Source organism: Ursus arctos, unplaced genomic scaffold (genome assembly GCF_023065955.2).
Source record: "Ursus arctos isolate Adak ecotype North America unplaced genomic scaffold, UrsArc2.0 scaffold_13, whole genome shotgun sequence".
Lineage (NCBI taxonomy): Eukaryota > Metazoa > Chordata > Mammalia > Carnivora > Ursidae > Ursus > Ursus arctos.
The window spans coordinates 49,806,070-49,832,847 of NW_026622797.1; the positions used below are offsets into that span (position 1 = coordinate 49,806,070).

The window sequence follows — 26,778 nt, forward strand, 5'->3', positions numbered from 1 at the left end:
TGTGGGCGGGCGGCCCCGCCTCCCGGGGCGGTGCGCACAGGTGGTCGGCCCCGCCCCCGGGCTCCCCGGAAGGCCCCGGCCTCCCAGCCCGCGCGACTCCCGCCCTGGGCCCGGGTCCGACTCCGCGTTACCCGGGCAACCGGCCCCCTGCCGCCCCTCACCCCCACCGGCTGCCCGCCAACCCGGAAAGGCGATCTGCTGCGAAACAGGCGCTGCCGGGAGGCGAGGGCCGCGCGCGACGTCCCTGTAGGGGGAATACCAGAGAGGGTTCGGGCGGGCTGCCAGCCGGGCCGAGGCACGCGGGGCTCCGGCGGAGCTCCCCGTTCCTTTTCGCAGAAGCTCCGGCCCCGACCGCCCGCGCGCCCTCTCCCGCCTCTCGCCCGGCTCACCAGCAACAGGCACAAAGTTGAGAGAAGACCGGGCCGTCGCCGCGGGCCCCCTCGCGTCCTTCCTCCCAGCTGGGGACGGGGGCGGGGCCGCGCGGTTGCCCCGGCGACGCGCAGTGTTTGTGCTCCGAGCAGTCCCCCAGTGCCGCCATGGCGAGCTCGCAGCACTGCCAGCCAAGGTCGGCCCCGTGCCGCTCGCGGTCGCCGCCTGAGCAGCCGCTGCAGGTGAAGGTGGTGGGGCTCTTCAAAAGCTCCAGCTTTCAGATTGCGAAGAGCGCTGCTGAGGTAACCGCGAGAAAACCACACGTACGGGCGGCCCTTCCGGTTTCCTGGTCTCGCGCCTCCTGTTGACAGGGTTCGGTGTTCCGGGAGGTAGGGATGTGTCCCGGCCGGGCAGGCTTAGTCTGTACCTCGCAGGGGGCAGGGTCAGGTCGGGGGAACATTCCACTTCGAGAAGGGCTACCTTTAAAGCGGGATCGGAGCGAAGGAAAGTTCAGAATCTTGCTGGGTGAAGAAGGGTAATTCCCCCCTCTAGATACCCACATATTTTATTCCCACATCAATTTTTATTTGCATTATGGATCTTAAATATTCATGGAAAAATGTTTAGAGGAAATGATACCATATAACTACAGATTGTTTTTTGTTTTGTTAACGAACTCCCTCCCCAAGTGATTTTTGGAAACTTCATTGCCCCCCCCTTTACATTTTCTTTAGCATTTACTGCATTCCAGTCGAATTAGGTGCTTAAGGGATTTCTCAACAAATGACCCACAAGTGCTTTGGAGAATCCAGTATTTCTTTGTAAACACATGGAACGATATAAAAGGAAAAACACTTTAAGCAACTGGAAGAACTTGGCCAGGTCAGCAATGGTACAGCACATACTACCCAAATGCCGGAGAAATGGAGAATTCAGCATATCTTTCGGGAATATGCTCCGGGAATGCTACTGTTAAGATTATGCCAAAATTCTCTCCTTCAAAACCCCACCAGTCTGTAGGACCATGCCCTGTCCATGTTCGTATCTCCCAAAGTATTCAGCTGGATACCTGACACAAAATGTTCTCAAATAGAAGAAATCTTAAGCAATTCCTGCCTTCTTGCCTGCTCTAAGTCCACAGTTAAAGAAAAGTTTGTGATTATATCAAACGAAGAAATAGTAACTGTCGACCTTAAAAGTAAAGCAGCTAGTTACTTTACCAGCAAAATGGGTTTATTTGAGAATAGAACAGGAATTGCAATTTGGGACATAGAAGCTATGGCAAACCAAAGGCCATCTGGGAGATCAAAGGACAGGAACATTATAGAGAAAAGGAGGAAGCTGCGAGGGGCTGCTCTGAAGAAAACTCCACTGATAGAAAGTGAGAGAGTTCAGGGTGGTGATAGTTTCTCACTGGCTGATTATGTTACTGGCCGCGTTTGTTGCTGAGCTAGGAGACATTCTCCCTTCCTTCTGTTGGAAGAGTAAAACAGACTTACTCCTGTTGGGAATACAAGGTTTGTCTCTCCCTGGCCCGCTGGGCCAATTGAGGAACGAGAGCTCCCCCTTCTGGCCTCACCACTCCGTTTTAAGTAAGGTTTCCTTTACGCAGTTTCACAGTAATTTGTGAAACAGGTAAAGTTTACAAGAGGAAGAGAACAAGCAGTAAATCGGTGAAAACGATACATGGGTCATCAAAATAAGGAGAAATTATGGGCTGTTAGCTGGGCTGATGGGATCTATAAAGTTCATGGCTCAAGTTATATTTAATTTAAGGAATTTTTTTCCCTTTCCCTTTTTCTCTTTCTTTCTCTCTCTCTCTCTTTCTTTCTTTCCTTTTTTTTTTTTTCAGATTTTATGTATTTATTTGACAGAGAGACAGCCAGCGAGAGAGGGAACACAAACAGGGGGAGTGGGACAGGAAGAAGCAGGCTCCCAATGGAGCAGAGAGCCCGATGCAGGGCTCCATCCCAGAGCTCTGGGATCATGACCTGAGCCGAAGACAGACGCTTAACAACTGAGCCACCCAGGCGCCCCTCCCTTGTTTTTCTTTAGCTCCTTTTCTGAGGGCACCTGTTTTTTGTGCCTACTCTACACTGTAGAGAAGGTGTTGGGAATTTTTTTCTGTAAAGCCTACATGTTAAATTATTAGGCCTTCAGGGCCATAGGCCTCAGGCTCTCAGTCATGACTACTTGACTATGTCCTTGTACAAAAGTGGCCACAGAATATATGTAAATGAATGGTGGTTTTCCAATAAAACTTAATTATAAATACTGAAATATGACTTGCATATAATTTCACATGACACAGAAGATGATTTTTTTTCCCCAGGTGCTTAAAATCTAAAAATTCTTCTTAGCTTTCAAGTCTTACAAAAACAGGCAGATTTGGCCCGCTGGCCACAGTTTGCCAGCCCCTGTTGTAGAGCAAGCTAAGTCAAAAACCCAGCGTCTTTGCTATATTAGTAATATTAATTTTCCCCTTCTTAAGCTTTTGCCTACTGTAGCTCTGTTTGAATATGAAAAACCTAGGAGTGTAAACCGAGTTAGTTTGACCTTAATAAACGATATGGCTTTGAATAATTTCTCAACATAATCATTTGGTGAGCAATCCTGAATACCTCATTTATTGTGAGAGATTTAGGTTTGTGAAGAGTAAGTATTACATAGATTGTAATTTGGCTATAGTCCATTCTAGACACTAAATCATGAGGAAAGTATGATGAAGTATGCTTAATTTGAAAACTGTTGGGCTTGTTAGTTATTCCAGATGGTCCCCCAGTTAGAAACACAATTGCCTCAAACTGAGCACGGGCACTGCCACTGCGACACAAAGGACACATCATCATCTGTTGGTTGGGCAGGAGTCTAAGAAGCAAATGACCGAACTGCTATTGCCCTCTCCGGCTCCCCCTGGTCCCAAGGACAGGATACACTCACGCCCTGGCTTTCTCCCTCTTGGAATATCCATCCCTGATGAAGCATGCCAGGCCAGCGTCCTCTTTTAGGCCACAGTCGGACTGCTGAGCACCGTCCGTAGCGGAGAAGGTGCCCAGTGCCGCAACCAGTGGTCACTTTTCCCTGTTGGATACATCTCCTCAGCCACACTCAGAAAGGTGGGGCCTCTTAGTGCCTCACCTGCCTTCTCTTGCTTGCCCAGGAGGCAAAATGCAACGTACCAGGAATCAAAACTTTTTTTTTGACAGGGACTGTTAACCAGTAAGAATTTTCTCTGACTCGTATAGACAAAATAATGTACGTTAAACCAAAATTTCCTCAATATCTAAACCTAAACATACTCAGTATTTACTTCACTTTTTCCTGAGGGGTGTAACCATACCAGTATCCTTTTGGTCATTCTCCACATATCAATAAATTAAAGTAATATTTATTTTAGTTAGAAGTATCTGTAGAGGGAGGTGGGTGGGGGGATGGGTGAAGCAGGGGATGGAGATTAAGGAGGGCATTTGTCCTGATGAGCACCAGGTGATGTATGGAATTGCTGAATCACTATATTGTACACCCGAAACCAATAAAACACTGTAGTTAAAAAAATAAAGTAACATCTTCTTTTCATTAAAAAAAAGTATCTGTAGATCCACTGAAGTTTAGCAAGAGTTCAATTTAGGGAAAAACTGGTCCTAAAAGAACGTGGCAAATCACAAAATGTATTTGTTCATTTGCTATGTGTGGATGGTCCACCATGTGCCCGACGTTGAGGCCAGTGGGAGGACAGGAAAACTAGCACATAGTCTTGGCCCTCAAAGAGCTTATACTCTAGAAATGAGAGACAAATAAAGCCAGAGCCCCAGGATGAGCTGGGGAGTGGCTTCATGGAGGTAAGCACAGGGGCCTCTGGGAGCAAGAAGGGGTCATCTAAGCCAGATTGTATGGCCTGGGTATGCACTGTATAAAACCTCCTGAACCCCCATAAATAATGGGGGAAATGATTTCTACCTTAAAAGAGAACTTATTCTAAAATAATTATTCTATTTTGAAACCTAGACTCTGAAGAGTAATTATCCAACCAAATTTGAAGACCCTATAATAGTCCCTCTTCAAGAATTTGCATGGGACCGATATCTACAGGAGAAAAAAAGGGTAAAGGATATTTGGGGTGTGGGAAGTGAGCAAAGTTTTGCCTCAGTTATTCACCTATGCATTGTTTTGGAAAAACTGGAGTAGTGATTTTCGAGCAACTAGATTTGATTTCTCTAAATTATATACTTTTCCTAAATCATTTCAATCGTTTTACCAGGCTGACTTTAAAAAAAAGTAAAACATTTACAGGATTTTCTTTCGGAAGACATGTGATAAAGGTAAGTTTTAGATTCTCAATGCTGCGATTTACCCCCGCCGGTTAGCCCGCTCTCCCTGTACACCGCTCACTCACACTTCCTCTGACACCTTGGCACTCGTGGTCCTTACTTTGGAAGGTCTTGGTGGTCTACAGGACAGACACAGGGGCGGGGCTTGTGGCCTAGGGAGCTGTGATGGCAGGCACCAAACTCCCACAGGGCCGCCTTGTCCTAATTAAAGCTTCCTCTCTTCCCTCTCCCCACGAACAGCATCCTTGGAGAACCTCAGGCCCCAGGGCTAGCAGAGCCTGCCTAGAAACAGGAGATGGGCTTCCTCTTGGGTGCCAACCCTGATCATTTGGTAATGCTGCCTAGAACATGTGATAGGAAGAGTTCTAAGGTGGCATCCTGGCCCAGCCATACCTCATCCTCACGTTGGGGTGAGGCAGGAATGGGGTATACTTCTTGCTTGCCATCCCTGGCCCAGAACCGTAAGGTCCCAGTCCTGGTTTCCCTGCCCCAGCCCATCTCCCCAGTGGCTGATGAAATCCCATTTCCCCTGACCAGAGCAGTGGTTGCACGAGGATGTCCTGTGACCCTGTGGTTACCCTATAGATAGTGCTGCCGTACGGTACCACGGCCCTGTGCAGTCACGTGAGTGCTGGACTGAGTGCACAATACATTTGTTGAGTCTCATACCATTTTCAGAGCCATAGAACATTCTTACTGGAATTTAGAGAATAGTAGCAAACACCTACACGGGGCACTTATTATATGCCAGACGCTATTCTCTTGACTTATGTATATATTAACTACAATCCTTACAACAACTAGGGTGACCAGTGGTCCTGCTTTGCCTGGTTCTGAGGGGTTTCCTGGGAGCAAGAATTTCAATGCTAAAGCTGGTACAGTCCTACACAAAGGACAGCTGGTTACCTTAAAAAAATATGTTTTTCTTCATTTTTATCACCAAACTACTTACACTGCCTACCAGTCTCATGCTTTCCACCTACAGGGGAGCCATGATCTCGTGCTTTGTGGTCTACACCCATTCCTCTCACAGATTCCCGCTGGATTCTTAAAGACTGGTGTGGATTCCATTCCACAGTTTCCCGCCATCTCAGCCTGGGTTCCTGACCTTGGGATGTTCTGTGTTCTCTTCCTTCTGCTTTTCTCATGGGGCCTGAATGAGGCTTTCTGGGTAATCACTGCTGCTTCTTTCCACCTATTCTTTATTCCCTATCCTTTCTTTCTTCCTTTTCTCACCCTCATTTCTTGGACACTTGTCATTTTATCCTTTTCTTGTTTCAGGGCAGTTTTTGTCCTTCCTCAATGTAAGCATCGTACCTTGTGTCATATGTAGTGCTTCTTAGCACATCTGAGGTGAGGTCTGGGCTGGCCTTAAGTTTCAGCAGAATGTAACGCCACCCATGAGTGGTGGCTTCTGGGCCTTTGGAAAGGCCTTTCTCTCCCCTCCAAAAAAGGCAACATCTTATGTCTCAGTGCTGGAAAGCCCCAGCAACCACTGGGTCCAGGCGACTATCTTGAGGCATGTGAGGAGGCCTCCTCACGGCAGAGGACACACAAGCATGAGGCCTCTGCATCATTAGCCTCTGAGTAAAGTGTACGTCCTACTGCATTTCTCCCACCAGGCTAAATAAATTTCCACGTTAGCCATACCCAGGTAGATAAATAGCCCCTTTAAAAGTTTTGCATTCTACAAAATGTGGTAACATTGATAAATCTCAACAGTTTAGGGACTATGACGCACAGGCTTTATCAGTGATTTATAGTTTAGCATGAAGAAGTTCATTCTTTTCCTCGAACCGGGTTTTGATACGGGCCTTGGAGTGGGACCTGAAATCTGGGAGAAGAGCTGGGAGTGCGGCAGACTGGCAGGCTGAAGACAAACTGGTCCCCAAACCAGCGTTTCCCCGAGTGTGGTCTCCAGACCAGCAATGTCAGCATCTCCTGAGATGTTGTTTGACATGCACATTCTCAGGCCCCATTCTGGAATCAGAAACTCGGGTGGGGCTCAGGACCCTGTAATTCTGCTTGCCTGCTAAGGTTTGAGAACAGTGTCCCAAATTATTCATACTTTTGCCAGGACTGGCCCTGGGTCATAATAAACCAGATCTATCTTCCAAAGGGGCATTACTCATGGTCACACGCTGGGATTTGGGAGGTTGACTGTTAGTGTTTGGATAAACACATGAATGCACTTCATTTTAAGGGGCTTAGACTTAAAAGTGTTGACAAAGGTGAGTTCTCTCCCTCCTTACACCTGGGTGCGCCAGAAGTCCCTGCTGGCCCCCAGGGAGGCATTTCCTTTCCCTGACCCCACTCCCTCAGAAAAGCATTCTTTCCATCCTTGGCACTGAAAACCATGTATTACTCAGAACCCCTAGCCTTTCCAAGTATACACCCAGTAAAACGTACTTCAGAAATGAAGCCAGAGACTGCATTTTGTTTTCAAGTTAACATAACACGTATGCTATGCACACAGATTTTTATTACCAGATCACGGTCTATTTTCAATGACTGTACCATTTTTAGTATTACTTTTAAGGTCATTCTTTGCTTTCAGTGATGTCAGAGTCTTAAAAATGTTCTTAAATTCTATTTGAGAGTAAAATTCTAAAAGATGGCAAAAAAATCCATTTTCTTTAAGATTCGGTTAGAGTCTATCCCGAGCTCTGGCTTGTGGGTTTATAGCAAGGTTGATTTTTTTCCCCCTCACAATACAGGTGTTTTTTTTTTTTATCCTTTTCCTTTATAGGAACTCAAGAATGAAATCTGGGAATATTCTTCCTATGTGATGTGTTTTGTTAACGATCGGCTCCTAGGTGATGCATTTGATCTTCAGAAATGGGCTCACAAGATGTGGGATGTAGTTGATTTTAAGCCCCCTGAACTTTATGAGGCACTTACTGTGGATTATTCTGCTAAATTCTTAACAGACACCAAGGCAAGTTACACTAGTTTTTAAAGAAAAATAGTGGAATCTTTGATTATTTATATTGATTCAGCATTAATTACTGATATCCTAACAAAGGAATATAAACAGAAGGCTAGGTTTTAAGTTCTCAATGGCCTATAATCCAGTTGCAAAGGATTATATATAATGTTGCAGGATTTGGCTAAACAGTGTGCAAAGCACGCAGACCTCAGAGCAGGCAGAATGCACAGGGGGAGAGCATCCCTGTTCAAACATTTCTACTCCCCATTAGAGATTTATATGCATTAATTAACCATTTGAAAACATAAAGAGCCCTCCCCCTGCTTCAGAGAAGTTCGAGCTTATCATCCATTCACCCTTAACATGAAAATTTTTAATTAGTACTTTCTAACATCTAAATGAGAGGTACTGCGCTAAGAGAATGGAAAGTTTGAGAAGAAAGGTGACATTTTAAAGATTTTATTTGAGAGAGAAAGAGCACAAGTGCGGGGTGAGGAGGGGCAGAGGGAGAGGGAGAAGCAGACTCCCCACTAAGCAGGGAGCGCAATGTGGGGCTCGATCCCAGGACCCCGGGATCATGACCTGAGCCGAAGGCAGACACTTAACTGACTGAGCCACTCGGGCGCCCCAAAAGGTGACCTTTTAAAGCATGACACATAGTTGGCAAGAGCAGGACCAGACAAGCTAAGGCCCTGGGGAGGTTTCCAATGGACAGTCCTGAAGCTTGAGGTCCAGGAGAGTGAGAGACAGGCGTTAGGGTGGAATGGCAATAGAGGTAAAAGTACTTCGTAGTTTTGCTCAGAAAGTTGTTATAGCAACAAGAGCCATATGCTGAAAATCATTTCATGCTTATAGTGGCCCGTGCCCACAGAAAGACCCAGTACTAGGATTTCAGCTGTAAAAAGGCAAAGACCTTTGTTCCTTCATCCTCATTTAGCTGTTAACTGCCTTGAACAGAATCTGAAACATAGTATGAACTCAGTGAATGTCTGGTTGAATAAACAATGCACTTGGAAAATACTAGAAATTCTGGGGTATGGGGAGGAATGTAATGTTCACAGCAGTTAATTCCCAAAAGGACAAGGGTCTAAAAGTGCATGGCGTATTCAGGGAGGGGCAGGGGACAGCAAGGAGACCCAAATTAACAGGAAATGAGGCTGGGAAAATGGGAGTATAGTCACCAACAGTACCAAGCTACTCTGATTAACTTAAGGAGAAAAGGTATGCATTGAAAGGATATTGGTAACCTCACAATTGACAGGAAAGCTGGAGAACCAGGTTTTGGAAAGCAGGTGGGAACCAAGGGAGGCCTGGCAGTAGGAAAACGTGGCAAGAGTCACATCCCAGAAATGTGCAGCTAGGACACTGCCATGGGTGCCCGCTGGCCCTGGGTTCACATTGCCACCTTCACTGAGAATTACTTAACTGGTATCTTTGCACCCTGGAGATCCAAGGTCCCAGGCAGGAGCACCTGACTAATCCAGCCCAAGTCATATCCCCACACCCTGGCTCTCACAGAGTGAGGGAGGGAGAATCTGGCCCCTTTAGGGTCTTTAGAGGGTGGTGGGTCCCGTGGAGAGTTCCCCAAATAGGAAACATCCCCAGATGTTAAGGAAGGGGAGGAAAACACCAAACAGATCCACTAAAGAAAGGCTGAACTTAGTCCATTCTGAACTGCATTGTGAACTAAGGAGTTACCTTTTTTCCTAGAAGGAAGCAGAGCCAACAGAACTTTTCATAAAGAGTGTGACATAATCTTTGCTTTTTTGGAAAAAGTTTTAGGGCTGTGCAAAAACAGGGCAGAGTAGGGAAAGCCTGGTGGCCGGGTGACCACTTGGAACACTAATATAGTAGTGTGGCCTAGAGATGATGACAGCCTGAATTAATGGCTGTGAGGAGGGAAGACCTGGATCCCAGGGAAAATCCTTACTTTTTTTTTTGTGCAGAGGCTAGATTTTTCTTGCTGCCGGGACTTGTTTACTTCTGGGTTGCAATGATATACCAGATAATTATGTTTGCATATTTGGCTGCTAGGTGACATTACCTTGTGTTGTGCTTATTTGCTCTTTCATTAGAATTGTTAGAATTTTCTACTCTTGACAACTGCATAAAGATAATATATTGACACAGAGGAAAGTTTAATGATGCCTGAACGGACTTACCCATTTCATAAATGAATCATGATTTCCAGTATATCCTCTTTTTCGCCCAAGCCCATGATGTTTACTATATTATGCCTCTTATAATAAAGTTATACTATTCTTTTTAATTCAGAACTTGTAGTACAGAAGCTGAGAGGCACACAAAAGTTAATCATAAATACTATGGACATAATACTTCATTCCCGGATGTCAGATAACACAGTATTATTACAGTCTCTTAATTAAAAAGAAAAGGCTTAAGTGACATAAGGTAGCGACAGTGATACCGTAAAAGTGATTTCATTTGTGTTTCCTAGATTCTTAAGAAATAGGGCAGGGCAAGGTATGTAGCTTGTTAAATCAGGTGGCAACTTATGTATGAGAATGGTGCCCAAGGTTTGAAGTGTATCCCATTGGATGTGCTGTGCTCCCCAAATGAATGCTACCATGACGGAGGCCGTGTTTGCATTTTGGATGTCCCTTTGTAGAGCTAGACGAGATCACACAAATGTTAGCTGTCCCTGCCAGAAAGGCTGCCAAATGAAAACAAGAGCTGGGGGCATCTGGGAGCATGAGAGCAAGACTGAAATGACACGAAAGCACAGCATATTCTCTTCCCTTCCCCTGGTCCCATACCTCCTATGGATACGGCGTCCTTGCTTTCCCACTCGGAAAGGACGTGGCCTGGCTCTGGGCAGCTAATCGGTACAATCTCTCAAGATCCAGAACATATGGTAACCAAATCCATGGCACTCACATGTTACCCAAAATTACTCAGAACAGAAAATTCCCAGTCTGTTTCTTTTCCCAAAGGGACCGACTAGTGTTCCTTTCCACACCTAGCTTGCAATGTAGGGGGTATCTAGCCGTGTGTTCTCCGTCTGGCGCGCTGGTTAAGGTTAGTCAAAGCTTCACTACTAAAGCGTTTTAAAGAGTGTGTTATTTAAAAAGGTTGGAAAGACTTGATATATTAAAATGAAACAAACTTCTGTAAGTCATTCATTTAACTTTGCTGTTACATTATCTACTGTTAATGCTTTTGAAATATATATTTTTTAAATTATTTGTTAGAGAGAGAGAGAGAGCACAAGCAGGGGGAGCTGCAGGCAGAGGGAGAAGCAGGCTCCCTGCTGAGTTAGAAGCATGACAGGACTGGATCTCAGGACCCTGGGATCATGAGCCGAGCTGAAGGCAGATGCTTAACTGACTGAACCACCCAGGCGTCCTTGCTTTTGAAATCTTATCACTGAAAACATTATTCTGTGGTATTTTTGGTCATTTCTAAAACTTTATTCCAAGACACTGACCTGCACTATCTTTTTCTTCCTAATTTTAATAGCATGCTTTTGTGTTCTTGGACATTTCTATTGATTTTTATCCAATTGGAAGACTGGTTTTTGAGGTGAGAGGCTTTTTGTTGTTCTTATTTATTTTTGTTATTTTTTTAATAAGTGGGAGGTGGCAGTAGGAATCTGTAACTGTCAAAATATTAAATATTTAATCTTTTAAACCTTGTATTTTTATTTGTAGCTCTACTGTGATGCATGTCCCAAAACATGTAGGAACTTTCAAGTCCTCTGCACAGGAAAAGCAGGCTATTCTCAAAGTGGCATCAAGCTACATTACGTAGGTTCAATTTTTCATCGAGTAGTACGAAATGGTTGGATACAAGGAGGAGGTAAGTTTAAAATCTTAAATGCAACTTAATTGTAACGTCAAATCAGAATGTCCAGGATTTTGTTTCTCTAGCTTTGTGAAATGCATGTAGAATTAGATATATTTATTCTAAATATTATATATATATTGAAAGGATATTTTATATGGCCGAATGATTAAGATATTCATACTCTTTTTAAAAATGTCATAAATTTTGAAATAAACAAATTTAAAGTTTTGTTACCCAGAATATTCCAGATTAAAAAGCAATATAAGATAGGAAGACACCATTTTTTATATCAAAATATAATTTTAAATGTTCATCTAAATAGGGGGCACCTGGGTGGTTAGGTTGGTTGAGCACCCAACTCTTGATTTCGGTTCAGGTCATGCTCTCAGCGCTGTGAGATCGAGCCCCTGAGTCATCGAGCCCCGCATCAGGCTCCATGCCCAGTGTGGAGCCTGCTGAAGATTCTCTCCCGCTCTCCCCACCTCTAAAAAAAAAAAATGCTCACCTAAATAAATAGGAGTACCTAGAAAATACAGTACCTTTAAGAGACATTCTAAAGGTAAGAATTGAAAACAACTTATTTCTCACCAAAGATGTTACATTGTGACAGTGTGAAAGTAAGAGCCAAAGCATTTTGTTCTTCATTTTTGCTTTCTTTTCAGGTCAGTCCTTTGCATTCACACAGACTAGGTCTCTAACAACACAAAATTAAATTTCAAGGCCTTTTGGGAGGTGACCCATAGGGAACAATCAGGCAGCAATTTAAAAATAATTGGCTTAGGAGATTTGTTTGAACTTGATGAAATATGCAGAGGCTTAAATTAATAATGCTTAATTATTTTTCAACATTCCGGAACATTCTGAGGCTGATAAGAAATATGTAGATTTAATCCGGGCATTTGTATGAAAATCAGTTTTCTGATTTTTTTCAGTTTTCCCTCAGTTTCTCCAAAAATGAGATCATATCACTCTAGTGTTATCTAAACTCATTATTTTCCCACTTCATATACATATATGGTATGTTTTCCTATGTCAATAAACATAAACATGTACAATTTTTAGGGTGTGCCTAGTTTTTCATATATTGCTCTACCAACTTATAGTTGGCCCTTGAACAATAAGGAGTTTGAACTGTGGACCCACTGATTTTTTACAGTGCAGTACTGTAAATGTATTTCCTCTTCCATATGATTTTCTTTTTCTTTTCTTTCTTTCTTTCTTCTTTCTTTCTCTTTCTTTTTCTTTCTTTCTTTCTTTCTTTCTTTCTTTCTTTCTTTCAGAGAGAGTGAGAGAGAGAGAGCATGAGCAGGGAGAAGGGTAGAGAGAGAAGCAGGCTCCCCGCTGAGCGGGAAGCCGGATGCGGGACTCAATCTCAAGACCCTGGGATTGTGACCTGAGCCAAAGGGAGATGCTTAAACGACTGAGCCACCCAAGCGTCCCTTTTCCTTTTAAAGATTTATTTATTTATTTATTTATTTATTTATTTATTTATTTAGTTGAGCGAGAGAGCACACCTGTGGGGTAGGAGCAGAGGGAGAGGGGGAGAAAGTCTCAAGGAGACTGTGCTGAATGCAGAGCCCCACGTAGGGCTCGATTTCATGACGCCGAGATCATAACCTGAACCAAAACCAAAAGTTGGATGCTTAACTGACTGTGCCACCCAGGTACCCCTTCCTTATAATTTTCTTAATAACATTTTCTTTTCTCTAGCTTCCTTTATTGTAAGTGTGCAGCATATAATACTTATAACACACAAAATATGTGTTGACTGTTTATGTTACTAGTAAGGCTTCTGGTCAACTGTAGACTATGAATAGTTAAATTTGGGGGGAGTTAAAAGTTATACTGGGCTTTTCAACTGTGCAGGGGTTGGCACCCCAACCCCTGCATTGTTCAAAGGTCAACTGTAATTAATTCCCCATTGGTGAACATTTCGATTGTTTTCAAGTATTTGTTGGTATAAAACCATCCTCAAGGGGGCCAATATCAGGGTCTCCTGAAACTTAGTTCAATGTTGACTATTATGTGCTGGGCTCTCAGATGCTATGTTCTTTTTTATTTTTGGCGTTTGGTTAGAGGTATACCTCCCCTTCCAGAGCCCCAGAGAAATATTTGGGAAAAGTAGGTCATAGTACTTGTTTGTTTACTTATTTGAAATAAAATTTCCAAGTAGTACAATGCACAGATCTTGGGTCATGATTTCAAATAATGAAGCAGCAAGGTTAAGGACACTTTAGGAAAAAATGCTGATTACTAGATTCAAACCCAACTGATATATACCAGTTGTACCACTTAGTATGTAAGCACTTAGCATCTCTGAATCCGTTTCTTAATCATAACATGGGGAAAATTATAATATCACAGGATGTGGAAAGGATTCAGGATTCAGTGACATGGTGTATTGGAAGTACCAAGCTCTATAAATGTTCTCCCTTCAGATACCAGATTCACACAGGGCTGTGGGGAAAATTCTGGAATATGGTTAATGTGGTTTTATGCGGTGCCTTAGGATGCCTCCCAGCACTACTGGTTGCCTGATGGGACCAGCAGGGCCTACACGGTCTACACTTCCCTAGCCTCACCTCATCCTCTGACATCTCCCCTCCCTCTGCTCCATACACTGGCCTCCTTGTTGTTTCCTAAGCACATCAAGCATACGTGTGCTTGAGGTCTTTTGTCGTTTCCTCCGCGTGGGACACACTCTACCCAGCTATGCCTCAGATATCCCCTTGCTTCAGATATCTAATCTGGATTTTTGCCCAGAGTTCATCTCAGCAAGACTTACCTGACCATCCTATTTAAAACTGCCCCTTTCCTATTCACACAGGTCTCCTTACCCCCTTCCCTGCTGCTCTCCTATCCCCTAATTGTTATTTTTAAAATAAAATATTTTATTTTGGGTTCATAGCACTTGTCATCACTGGATATACAATTACGTATTTCCTGGCGGATCTGTTTAGTGTCTGTTTCTCTTCATTAGACTATAAATAAGTTCCATGAAGGTACAGGATTTTATCTATTTTGTTCACTGTTATATCCCCAGGCTCCAGAACAGTGCCTGGTATACAGTAAGTGCTTAAAAAATATTGTTGAAAGGATGAATGAATAAATGAACAGATAAACAGGAAACATACATTCTACTCATTTCTAAAGTACAAAATGAAAGAAGAGATCAAGTCGTGAAGCCACTTTGGTGGGATTCTCTGTCTGTGGCTCCCACAAGGCCTGCTGCCTTCCGAAGGACCTCTTGAGATAGAGTTTAATACATCTTGTCGTCATCATCATCAATCTAACGATGGTGACGACGGTGGTAAGGAGAAGACGCATTCCCTCAGCGCGCAGTGCTGACGATGGCCACCCGCGAGCGAGCACGCGCTCTGCCCCGCGCTGCACTAAGTGCTGTCGGTAGAGGGTGATTTCTATTACCTGCGAGCACTTAACATTATTCCTGTCCATACAGATGAGGAAACAGGCTCGGAAAAGGTAACTAACATCAAGATTGAAATCAAAGTCATCTGATTCTAAAGTTTACTTTGAACCACTACTCTGCATTGCAGAACTTGTCGTCGGAAGTACAGAAATAACATCAGATATATAAGGCTGAGTTCAAGTACTGATTGAAATGGGGTCAATATAAACTATTTCCCCGGGAAATGTGAAGCAAAGGGCAAGAGAATGGTGGGGGTTGGAGAGATAGGGCAAAGGAGTATCACCGATGTTGAAGTGAGTCAGTAGGGGTGGCGAACCACAGGCAGATTTGTCTGAGTAAAGCGAACTCCAGGATTGGAAGGAATTGGTGCTGGAGGACCTTCGACTTCCCCATTTCTGGATTTAGCCTTCAGCCATTGCAATGTGCTCCAGGAGATGCCCAGGGCTCCTGGGGTGAATCACATGGGGAGTATCGGGCAGAGTAGGCTTGAAGACTTCAGGCTTAATGACTAACTTCGGAGCCAGTCTGTGAATGGAATTTAAATGCTACATGCCTGTCCTGAATAACTTCTCTCCGCATGCTTGCTGTTGCATCTGATTTCTTTAAACCGTGCACTTATATTATAGGTAACTCACTCACGCTGAGTTAAAATGGCACAGTCTTTCTTTTCTTTTCTTTTAAAGAGTTTTTATTTATTTGACAGAGAGAGAGACAGCCAGTGAGAGAGGGAACACAGGCAGGGGGAGTGGGAGAGGAAGAAGCAGGCTCCCATCGGAGGAGCCCGATGTGGGGCTCGATCCCAGAACGCCGGGATCACGCCCTGAGCCGAAGGCAGACGCTTAATGACTAAGCCATCCAGGCGCCCCTGGCACAGTCTTTCAACAGAGATATATTGTACGCTGTACTCAAGGAGGGTGAACGAGAGAGGAAAAGAAGTAAAGAGGTGCTGATGGGGAGGCTGGGGGTACAGAGCTTAGAGACCCTTATTCCCACCAGAGTCCGCTATTTCCAGTAGTCAGCTTTGTTTCCCTTTCACCTGTGGACAGAGAAGCAGTCACTTGTGCGTGGAGATGTTTACAGTAGGCGCACTGCCCGAGTCCAAGTATGTGTATAATGGAGATAATGCAAAATGGGACATGATAAATACTTTCTTAAAAAATCTCCACCTCATTACATTATAAGGGAACTTCTGTTCCAAAACCTGGCTAAATAAATGAATTATCACTCTGGGGTTCCAAGGAATGAAAATTTGAACACTGATTCTTTTTATAGCATCTATTTTTATTCCTCCTCTAAAAAGACCTCACTGTTCCTATTTCATTCTCTCAGTTTGGTCTTTCCATTTTCCTAAAAAACAGGATGGACTATGGAATAACTTGTGAGGCAAGCAGAATTTATATGAAGACTCTTCCTTTAAATTGTGCCCACTGGGGCACCTGGGTGGCTCAGTCGTTAAGCCTCTGCCTTTGGCTCAGGTCATGATCCCAGCGTTCTTGGATCGAGCCCCGCATCGGGCTCCCTGCTCAGCGGGAAGCCTGCTTCTCCCTCTCCCTCTGCCCCTGCTTGTGTTCCCTCTCTCGCTGCCTCTCTCTGTCAAATAAATAAATAAATAAATAAATAAATAAATAAATTGTGATCACAATTATAATTTAATACTTCATCATTTCAAAGGTTCTGCATTATAATTTAGCCCACTTCAAAGAGTTATTATCAGAGGAAAAAATGGGATCATGAATGTTAAAGTGCTTACAAAATACAAGTGAAATCACTATAGTAATATTTTCACAGTTTAGATATTGAACAATTACATATCTTATAACTTACTCTAGTCATTGATATCAGTGGAATCATAATTTAAAGCATTTTCCCCTGGCCATTACCATACTCTTTTCTAGTCTCAAAATTCTAATGTTTGTTTATTGTTATTTCTCAGATATAGTAGAAGGAAAAGGAGATGATGGAGAGTCGATTTATGGACCAACATTTGAAGGTATGTGTCTTTAAATTCTGTTAGTCTCTATCAGCTGATAAGTCAAATCTAACAAGACTGGACAATTCACAACTTCGAATAGGATGGTGTTTGGGATAACACACTGAAAGTGGGAGTTAAAAATGGGATGGGGGGAAGGCACCCCAGTCCAGTCCAGAACTGCTTTGTATACACATTTTTTCACTTACCTAATTATATTATTCCTTTAGGCTGAATTTCTAGAATTAGTATTGTAGGGTCCAAGGGAATTGTATATTTTTAAGGCTTGTAATTTGCCACGCTCATACCCAGAATTTGGTACTTTGATAATCATCCCATTAAGACTGCTATTGGGGATCCTGGGAAAATGCGGTCATGATGATGGCATAGTTTTTGAATTTTTTGAAATTCCAACATAAAAACAGACCGTATAAGTAGACGGAAAAACTAAAAACCTGTGGATGACATTTACAACAAAACTAGGTGACAAGGTATCTAAATGAATTCTCAGTACAAACAGATGAGGACAAACTACCTATAGCTATGAAATCTGCATGGTGTCTGCATCTGTGTGGGAGAAAGCTGCACATCTGGTGGACTTGAGAATAGCAGAACCCGAAAAGAGCCAACAGTGGGGAGTGCAAGGGTTCCCTGGTAAGGTTTGAGGCTGGAGCTGCCTAACCTCTCTGAACTCTTGAAACTGATCTGGAAGGGCACTCTTCCAGGACAGGCCCACAATGAGGAGGTGTTGCTGTGAATGGAATCACAGTTATGCAGGATAGAAGGGCATCAGTGACAAAGAGGGAATGGGGACAAAGCCAGGAAATCTCAGAAAACAAGTTGTCATATTGTCGAACACTACATGAAAACAACACAAGAGGGAGCTTGTGAAGTCAGAAAAGGGACCTTCCTTCTTAAGCCACACCTCCTTCTAAACACCTAGGAAACCTAATTTTACATAAAAACAGGCAACAAAAAGTTTCACGGTTCTTAGAAGTAAAAGAGAATAAAGAGCAGAGTAACATCACCACAGATCACAAAAGTACACTAGAAAGACATGCTCACAACAACAGACCAAAACTGTACCAACTTCAGAATGAGCCAGAAGACACTGAGAATATGACACAAGACAGGAACGAACTCATAAGACAGAATTAGAAAAACTTAGACAGAGGTTGCAGAACTAGGCAAGAATTAGCAGTAAAAGAACATTTCAGAAATAAACTAGAAGAATGGCAAAAATAGACAAGGCAAGAAACAATTGTTGGAGAGGATGTGGAGAAAGGGGATCCCTCCTACATTGTTGGTGGGAATGCAAGTTGGTACAGCCACTCTGGAAAACAGTGTGGAGGTCCCTTAAAAAGTTAAAAATTGAGCTACCCTATGATCCAGCCATTGCACTACTGGGTGTTTACCCCAAAGATACAGACGTAGTGAAGAGAAGGGCCATATGCACCCCAATGTTCATAGCAGCAATGTCCACAATAGCTAAATCGTGGAAGAAGCCGAGATGCCCTTCAACAGATGACTGGATTAAGAAGTTGTGGTCCATATATACAATGGAATATTACTCAGCTATCAGAAAGAACAAATTCTCAACATTTGCTGCAACATGGACGGCACTGGAGGAGATAATGCTAAGTGAAATAAGTCAAGCAGAGAAAGACAACTATCATATGATTTCTCTCATCTATGGAACATAAGAACTAGGATGATCGGTAGGGGAAGAAAGGGATAAAGAAAGGGGGGTAATCAGAAGGGGGAATGAAGCATGAGAGACTATGGACTCTGAAAAACAAACTGAGGGCTTCAGAGGGGAGGGGGGTGGGATAGACTGGTGATGGGTAGTAAGGAGGGCACGTATTTTACATGGTGCACTGGGTATTATACGCAACTAATGAATCATCGAGCTTTACATCGGAAACCGGGGATGTGCTGTATGGTGACTAACATAATATAATAAAAAATCATTAAAAAAAAAGAAATAAACTAGAAGAAACATGGGTCAAACGAACACGACAGATATGTATGTCTTAAAGAAGTAGAAGATGGAAGGAGGGAATTTTTTAAAACCAAAAAGAAACGAAGAAAGCAAAAAGGATTTACAAGAAAGTGACAAACAGCTAGAAAGAGAAGATCCAACATATGGATGGTAAGTTGTCCCTAAAGGATTGAATGAATGCAAGGGAACGGAACAAATACTAAGAACTAATATTGAAAAAACCGTCCCGAATTTAAAAAGGATTTGATGTTCTGTTTTTGTTTTTCACGGTGGTTACACAACTACACACAATTGTCAAAATGCATCGAACTGAACATCTAAAATCTGTGCATTTTATCGTATGTTTATACTTCAAGTAAAAATATGTGTATAAAAACTTGACATCATTTAGTGAAAGAGGACAATGCCACCTGATAATATTAAATCAGATAATATTAAATATTAAATCAGAACAACCAACACTAAGACATATTTTAGTAACATTTTGGACAGTTAAGAAAAAGTAAAAATTCTTTGGGTAGGCAGGCAAAAAGAGCAAGTGATTTATAAGGGAAAGAAAAGTAAGTTATCATCATATTCTTTGACATTATATTATCATGCCACAAGAGAATGGAATAATATATTTAAGATGCTCAAGGAAAGGCAATGTGCAGCCAAACTGCATCTGAATTATAAAGGGCACACAGACTTTTCAATATGTAAAACTTGAGGGAATAATGTTGCCACAAGCCCTTCCTGATCTTGAGGAATTAGGTGCAGAATGAGTTTCACACAAATTATGAAAGACCTTGACATAAGGATTGGTGATGAGCACTAATCACATAATAACTTGTAAAACTAAAATTTAATGAGAAATAAAGGGTGAGAGTATGATACGTAATGACTCTATCTTTAGCCTACCTTTTTAAAACTGGAACAAAATGGGGAGAATGTATACAAAAACTTTTAACTATTTTCAGTAATTATGCTGGTGATGGTATTAATACTGTTACTTTGAGACTGTTGTCTATGTAATACGGAAAAGGTAAGTTAATGATAGGATATCCTAAATTCATCATTTCGTGTGTCCTTGAGAATCATGACTTTCAATGTGCAAGAAGGGAGATGCAAATGAAATATGATAGAGGCCAGTACTGGAAATATCAGTTTAAACTCACAGAGTATCCGATCTACGTATATAGCTCTATTCACTGAATTGGTCTACAAGGACCAACACAGGAGCATCACACGCTCCTAGCATTTAGACTGGTGTTCTGAAGTGTCATTTCTCACTTAAAAGAAACCAGGGTTCCTGGGAGAAATGGCAGGTTTCAGTTCCAGGACGGGAAATTACAAAATGAGCCTTGAACCTCATCTTTAGTCATGCAATTATCAGATAGAAAGAAAGCTATTAAAGATTTACTAGGGTCGCGTCAAAAGCCTGGGGAGACAACTTGAAGAGGCTCTCACTGGCCAAAGATTTGAACTTGAAAGAACAGTAATCGCAAATAATTGAAATCCAACAAATATTTTAAATCCATGAGTTCATAATGACATCATATTATAAAATAAAGCCTAATAGCTTATCTTTGGGGGAATGATGGGAAACAAATTCATTATCTTAGAAACTGATACATATAAGCAAAGAATCAAGCATTTATCTTGCCTTCCCTATATGAACTGTACCAAACTATAGATAAGAGAAAATTGCTACTTATGAAAGCATTCCAATAGATAGGTGAGAAGGGGATAACAGAATTAGAATAGCACCATTTTGCTGCCCCCAGTGAAATAATGGATCTAGGCCTTTGCTGCATTGGTATCTGCTAACTTCACAAAAACAGAGACAACCAGACATTATGGGCCTTCTGTGGAAAGAACGCACACCAAAGGGACAGAACATGAGTCTGATTAAGCCTCTGGACCCAGCTACCAAAGTCCGCAGGAAATACAACCAGTTCTGATGTCCTCTGGCCTTAAAGATCTCTGCACTATGCAGAATCATGCATTAAAAACCAGAGGACTTATGGCAAAAGTGAGATACAAAAAAACCCTTTCTCAGTGACACATTAAAATATAGAGTAACCTGAAAAAATGGGAACAGTTTAACATATGTTTTATGGTCAAGAAACACAGAACTACTATAATAAATGTGGCACTCTACCTTGAAAGCTCCCTGACGTTTGAGGAGCTGGCGTGGGAAGAGTTGCAGCTTGTGAATGATTGTGACGTGGTGCAAGGAGGGCTCTGAAATTGGAGGCCAGCTGGAACATCAGACGTGGGTGGGTGCAGCTCATAACGCGGTGACCTGTGGCGGATGTCTGAGGTGTGTGTGTTCAGTGCAGCTCAGTTCGCCTGGGAGCCATTTTCGACATTTACCTGGTGTTTCTCCTTGACATCGCACATAAGCACGTGCGAGATTCATTATGCTCGGGTGTTCCCGATATATCGGTCAAGCTGAAACTAATTTGCCTTCTCAACACAAGTCTTATAGGCAAAAGGACAGGACAGAGAATACACAAACATACTGAAATGCCCCATGCAGGTGTAATCAGCAAGCTTCAGACTGGGAAAAATTCTAGAGGTTAAACAGCTCAGGTTTATTAACAGATAAAAGTAAGTAAAGCGATAGAGGCAGACCTTGAAGATTAAAAGAGACTTAAAAGGCATAACAAGTCTTTTAAAATGGTAAAGACTGGGGCACCTGGGTGCCTCAGTTGGTTAAGCATCTGCCTTCAGCTCAGGTCATGATCCTGGGGTCCTGGGATCGAGCCCCGCATCGGGCTCCCTGCTGAGCAGGGAATCTGCTTATCTCTCTCCCTCTCTCCTCCTCTGCTCCTCCCCCTGTTTGCTCACTCACTCTCTCTCTCTCTCAAATAAATAAAATCTTAAAAAAGGGAAAAAAATAAAATAGTAAAGACTAAACTATACTACCTCGTAACTACTAATAGCTGTGGACTAACTACCAACACTGCTGACCTGAAGCCTTACCAAAAACATAAACAGTTGGGGTGCCTGGGTGGCTCAGTCGGTTGAGCATCTGCCTTCCCCTCTGGTCATGATCCCAGCGTCCTGAGATCAAGTCCCGAGCCAGGCTCCTTGCTCAGTGGGGAGCCTGCTTCTCCCTCTGCCTGCTGCTCCCCCTGCTTGTGCTCTCTCTCTCTGATAAATAAATAAATAAAATCTTAAAAAAAAACCCATAAACAGTGGATTAACATATTTTGTATGTTGTATGTATTCTTAACAATGAAATAAGCTAAAGAAAATGTTAAGAAAATCATAAGAGAAAATACATTTACAGTTCTGTACTGCATTGAAAAACACCCACAAAGGAGTGGACCTCCACAGATCAGAGCTAGTGCTTTCAAGGGCCAATTCTATAAGGAAACTTTAAGCATGAGAGCATTTAAAAGTCAGGGGAGTGGTTACTTTTGAACTAGACCAGGCACTCTGGGGAAAGCTGGCCTGAGTGGGGATGAAAGGGTGTTTCCCTTATAATAACTAATAATAACTTTAACTATACATTAGTTTTCTATGGCTTTTGTGCCTAAATTTTAATACAATGAAAAGGTTTTAAAAAAGTCACATTGAACCAATACCAAAGTGAAGGGAAAAAGAAAGGCCAATTTCCTTCTCCGTGCCTGTGGGGCCGGCTTTATCAAATGAAACCGGGCAAGGGACACCAGTTATTTATTTATTCATTAATAAAACATTCAGCTCTTAGTGAGGCGCCTACATGGTGCTAGGACCTTAGGACACAAGGATGGTATGACCACACTTCTGGCCCAAAGATTTTAGGTTTGGTGCGGCCAGATACGGAAACAGCTTAGCTACAGGCACAGTGCCAACGACGGTTACAGAGGAAGAACAAGGCGCTGTGGGAAAAGAACCAACAGCTGCCTGGGAGAGCTGGGGGCAGCGGCCCAGAGTAGCTTTTGAGCTGGGACTTAAAATAAACCACTGCAGATGGAAGGGATGTTCCTGGATGCTTTCCTGATAGGCTTAATCCCTGATGAGATCCACCCTATCGGTCCACCCCACAGCTGCCGTCAGATCACACAGACTCCTGTTTGGAGGCACGATCTCAGACAACTTGGGCCTTCTGTCCAGCAGGAGACACCTCTCTTCGCTCCTCTCCTTGCCTGCCCCCTGGAAAACCCTGTGCCTCTGGTGATTGTCCCTCACCCCTATCCTTACACTGCTACGGAGATTCAGTCTCCAGATGGAGGCAGCTGTCCTCTGGTACCTGGAAGGCCCAGTGTTTCGGGAAGCTTCCATTACGCAGGATGTCTGGCAGGTGCAGAATGAGAAACTCAGTAACCCACCAAAGGAAAAGGAGGGATGCCCCCACGGAGAGAAGAGTAACTGCTCAGAACAGCGAAGCATGGGTTCCCTCCCTCTTGCACCCCTGGGGGTGTGTGCACACTGGCCAGCCGGCCCTTCCTCCTCCAGATCTCTCTCGTTGAACCCTATTACCATGAGCTGCAGAATTGAAACCCGGGGCTTGCTAGAAATGACTACAACCCCAAAACTCACTTTTATTAAGCTGAGCACAGTGAATTTAAAAGAAGGTAATAAATAATAATTTAATTAGGTTGTTTTATAAATTGGTTAATCATTTTTTTAACTTGAAGAAAGTCTGTCTTGCTTTATTTTGAATCACAACTTTTTAAATTATCTTCCCAAATCCTATTCTGAATGTTAGAAACCGAGTATTAACCCTTTTTTTTCTCCTTGTATAATATCCTTAATCCTTCCCACTGGCCAACGATTGGCAATTAGGTGGTTTGGGCTGACTAGAGAAAATATCATTTATACAAAAAGCAAAAGAAAAATATTTTAAAATACTGTATTATCCTTGTTGCATTAAGTAGACCATTTTGTTAATATTAGCTTGTGCCCTAATTCACAGATGAAGCACTTAATATCCATTTCTCTAATTCTTAAATCTCCTTGCCTTTAAATGAAAGCGTTCGGGGTGCCTGGGTGGCTCAGTCGGTTAAGCGTCTACCCTCAGCTCAGGTCATGATCCCAGGGTCCTGGGATTGAGCCCCGCATTGGGCTCCCTGCTCAGCCGGGAGTCTGCTTCTCCCTCGACCCCTCCCCCTGCTTATGTTCACTCTCTCTCTCTCTCAAAAAATTAAGTAAAATCTTTAAAAAAAAAATAAATGAAAGTGTTCATTAATAAAAGGCACAGAGCCTGATGTACTGTCAGTACTGAGTAACTGAAAATGGTATGGTCTGCATAGCTATTTAAGAGCTATTTATTTTTTAAAAATTGTGAGACATATATGGAAAGTGCATATGTACAATTAAAACATAATTATAAAGCAAATCCCCATATTACCATCCTTGTCAAGAAAGAAAAATTGCCAGCATGCCAGAAGCACCCTATTTGTCCATCGTGAGCAACACTCCACCTCGCTCAGAGGTAACCACTAGCCTGCCTTTTTTCCTTGCTTTCCCTGATAGTTTAACCACCCAGGTATGTATCCTTAAACAATAGTTAAATTTTGCCTGTTTTTGAATTTTAGGTAAATGGAATCACACTGTAGGCATTCTTTGTGTGTCTGGGTTCTTCTGTTCATCCACTGCCTATGAAATTCATTCATGTTCTCTATTGCTGGAATCCTCTCATTTGTCACTAGTGTTCAATGTTATAAATATACCCGAAGTGTTTATCCACTCACGTGTTCATGAATACTGGCTATTCATTCCCAATATCACACACACGATCAACATGTTTACTTACAAATGCTTCATTAAAGCAACAATTAAAACATGCTAAGTAGCACACTTTCATGTACTTTTATATAATAATAAATAGTGAATAGCTGTTATTATTTCAATATGGTAAAAATAGAACAGTTGGTTTACAAAACTGATACTGCAGGATTCAGGTCAGATTTTTACTTGATATTATTGCCTTTAGCAAATTACATGGAAATGTCCTAAACTGTCTGATTATACTTTAACCAGAGAGAATGCATGGCAGTTTTCCCAGACTTGTGGTAGCTGCTTCCTTTATAAGCATCAGAATGAGCTTTATTTTAAACAAATTCAGAAACTGATTTTCTTCAGCACATAAATTCTGATTTCTATTTCAAATACATACATTTTACCCTTCATGTTGTATGTTACAAATGATGCCAGTTTTGACCACAGAGCAGTAACTAGGATTCCATATCTTCCATATCTTATGGTAAATGGCGGAGGCAGAAATTCCTGAGTCACAATGTAATGAGAGGGTTCTGAGATCCTACCATAGCTTTTAAACTTCCTTCCATGCCTCAATTAACATGACCTAAAAATAAAATTATTACCAATTATGCTAGTTTAGCCAGCAGTCAAATTTTAAAATTTTTCTGTTTTTGCCCAGCAATAAAAAAAGATGTTTTTTGTTCTTCCTACTTCAAAACATTTTTTTGTAGGTTGTTGAAATTTTTCCTTTCCATTCAGGGCTGCTGATAGAGTTAAAATAATCTAGAATAGTTAATTATCCCACTCAGACAAAGTAGGGGGGAAGAAAAAAGATTGGTTGACTTATGGATCAGTTTCTTTCCTTGTCCTCAAAAAATTATGTGAGCACATTAAATTTACATTTTTTAAGTAACTGAAAAGTCTTAAGTTCTGCACTTAACCATCAGAACACACTAGGCATTTAAAAAATATTTGTCAAATAAACAAATGTTGAATTAAACCTGGGATTTTCACTCTCCATCTTGTTACTTGTGAAAAAACATTTCTCTATTAACATAAAAATACTATTTGGATATCCATTTTTCAGGAAAGCTTTTCAAAGGATAGAATTTTATTTCAAACTCTATTATGCCATTGGCTCTGGTCTTTAAGTGGATAATACGCTCCAGCAAGGCTGGGGGTCCGCTCCATTCCCCAAGTGAGCTGTGAAGGAGGCACCAACGGCCCAGTCCTAGCTTCAGCTCATGCTGAGTTCACATGGGAAGGGTCACCACAACTTGTGTCATAGCAAAGGCCCCGACCAGTAACTGTGTAGAGAACATGAAGGGGAGGGTTGGCTCCCTTCCCCTTACTGGGATGCTTTCCAGGAGTAGGAGCAGGTGGAATTCTACTCAAGGGCTTTACCTGGTGTGGCAGAGTCACTGAGCGATTCCCCTCTGTCCTGCCATCACTGCCAGTCTTGAAGCGACAAGCCTCAGGTCCTTAAGTTCCACAGCAACATTCTATTAAAACAATCGTTAACATAGTTATTTAATTTTCACACATTTTTTGAGGTGAACACACTTTAAATTTGTAAGTCAAGGGCTGCCTATACCTATATATTAACTTAAAAAGTTAATTAAGCTTTAAAGTTCTCCCACAATCACAGAATTTTGGGTAAAAAAAGGTTACAACTCTACGAATTTTCTTTCTTATTGCTTACAGAATTTAAGAAAAATTTATCATATATCTAAGAACAATGACAAATACTACTTTGTCAAAACTCTGAATCCTTACTTTGGGCAGATTTCTATGCCATGTAACTTTCTGTAAAATTAATGGATTACTTCTTAATTACCCTGAAATGAATACGGAGCATCAGTGAAATTATAAGGACTCATTTGTACAAAAGTGCTTTATTTGCATTTCACAAGGTTTCAGAGGTTTTACTCAGTTGCAATTTAACAAGCTAAAAGTAACTGCTACGGATATGTCTTAATTGCTCAGTTTAGCTCTGAAACCTCAAATACTCAGCAACTGCAGCTTAAGAAAATCTTGACCGTTAATGCTCATATCTCTCCGTGATTCCCAGAATTTTACAAAGTTATTGAATGAAAACTTTTAGTGAATTCCTCTTCCACCACTTCCTTCTGTGTTTTTGAGTTTGGAAGTAAATCTTACCTTATGCTAGAAATGGCACTTCCTGAAAATACTAGCCTAATTCACCACCATACAATTCTCTTTGCTTAACCTTACACACACACACACACACACACACACACACAC

At 42.1% G+C, this 26,778-nt stretch overlaps 1 protein-coding gene across 2 annotated transcripts in view; it reads left to right on the plus strand.

Annotated features, from left to right (window-relative positions):
- Positions 1–530: 530 nt before the first annotated feature.
- PPIL6 (peptidylprolyl isomerase like 6) overlaps positions 531–26,778 on the plus strand; it is a 33,227-nt gene continuing 6,979 nt past the window's right edge. The window contains exons 1-6 of one of the 2 annotated variants that reach the window (XM_026511662.4): positions 531–671; positions 4,375–4,470; positions 7,447–7,635; positions 11,107–11,169; positions 11,298–11,445; positions 16,797–16,853. In XM_026511662.4, the coding sequence (XP_026367447.2) occupies positions 537–671; positions 4,375–4,470; positions 7,447–7,635; positions 11,107–11,169; positions 11,298–11,445; positions 16,797–16,853 (688 nt within the window). In that variant the 5' untranslated portion in view covers positions 531–536. The remainder of the gene's footprint in view (positions 672–4,374; positions 4,471–7,446; positions 7,636–11,106; positions 11,170–11,297; positions 11,446–16,796; positions 16,854–26,778) is intronic. The other variant, XM_057311157.1, reaches the window with a different exon arrangement.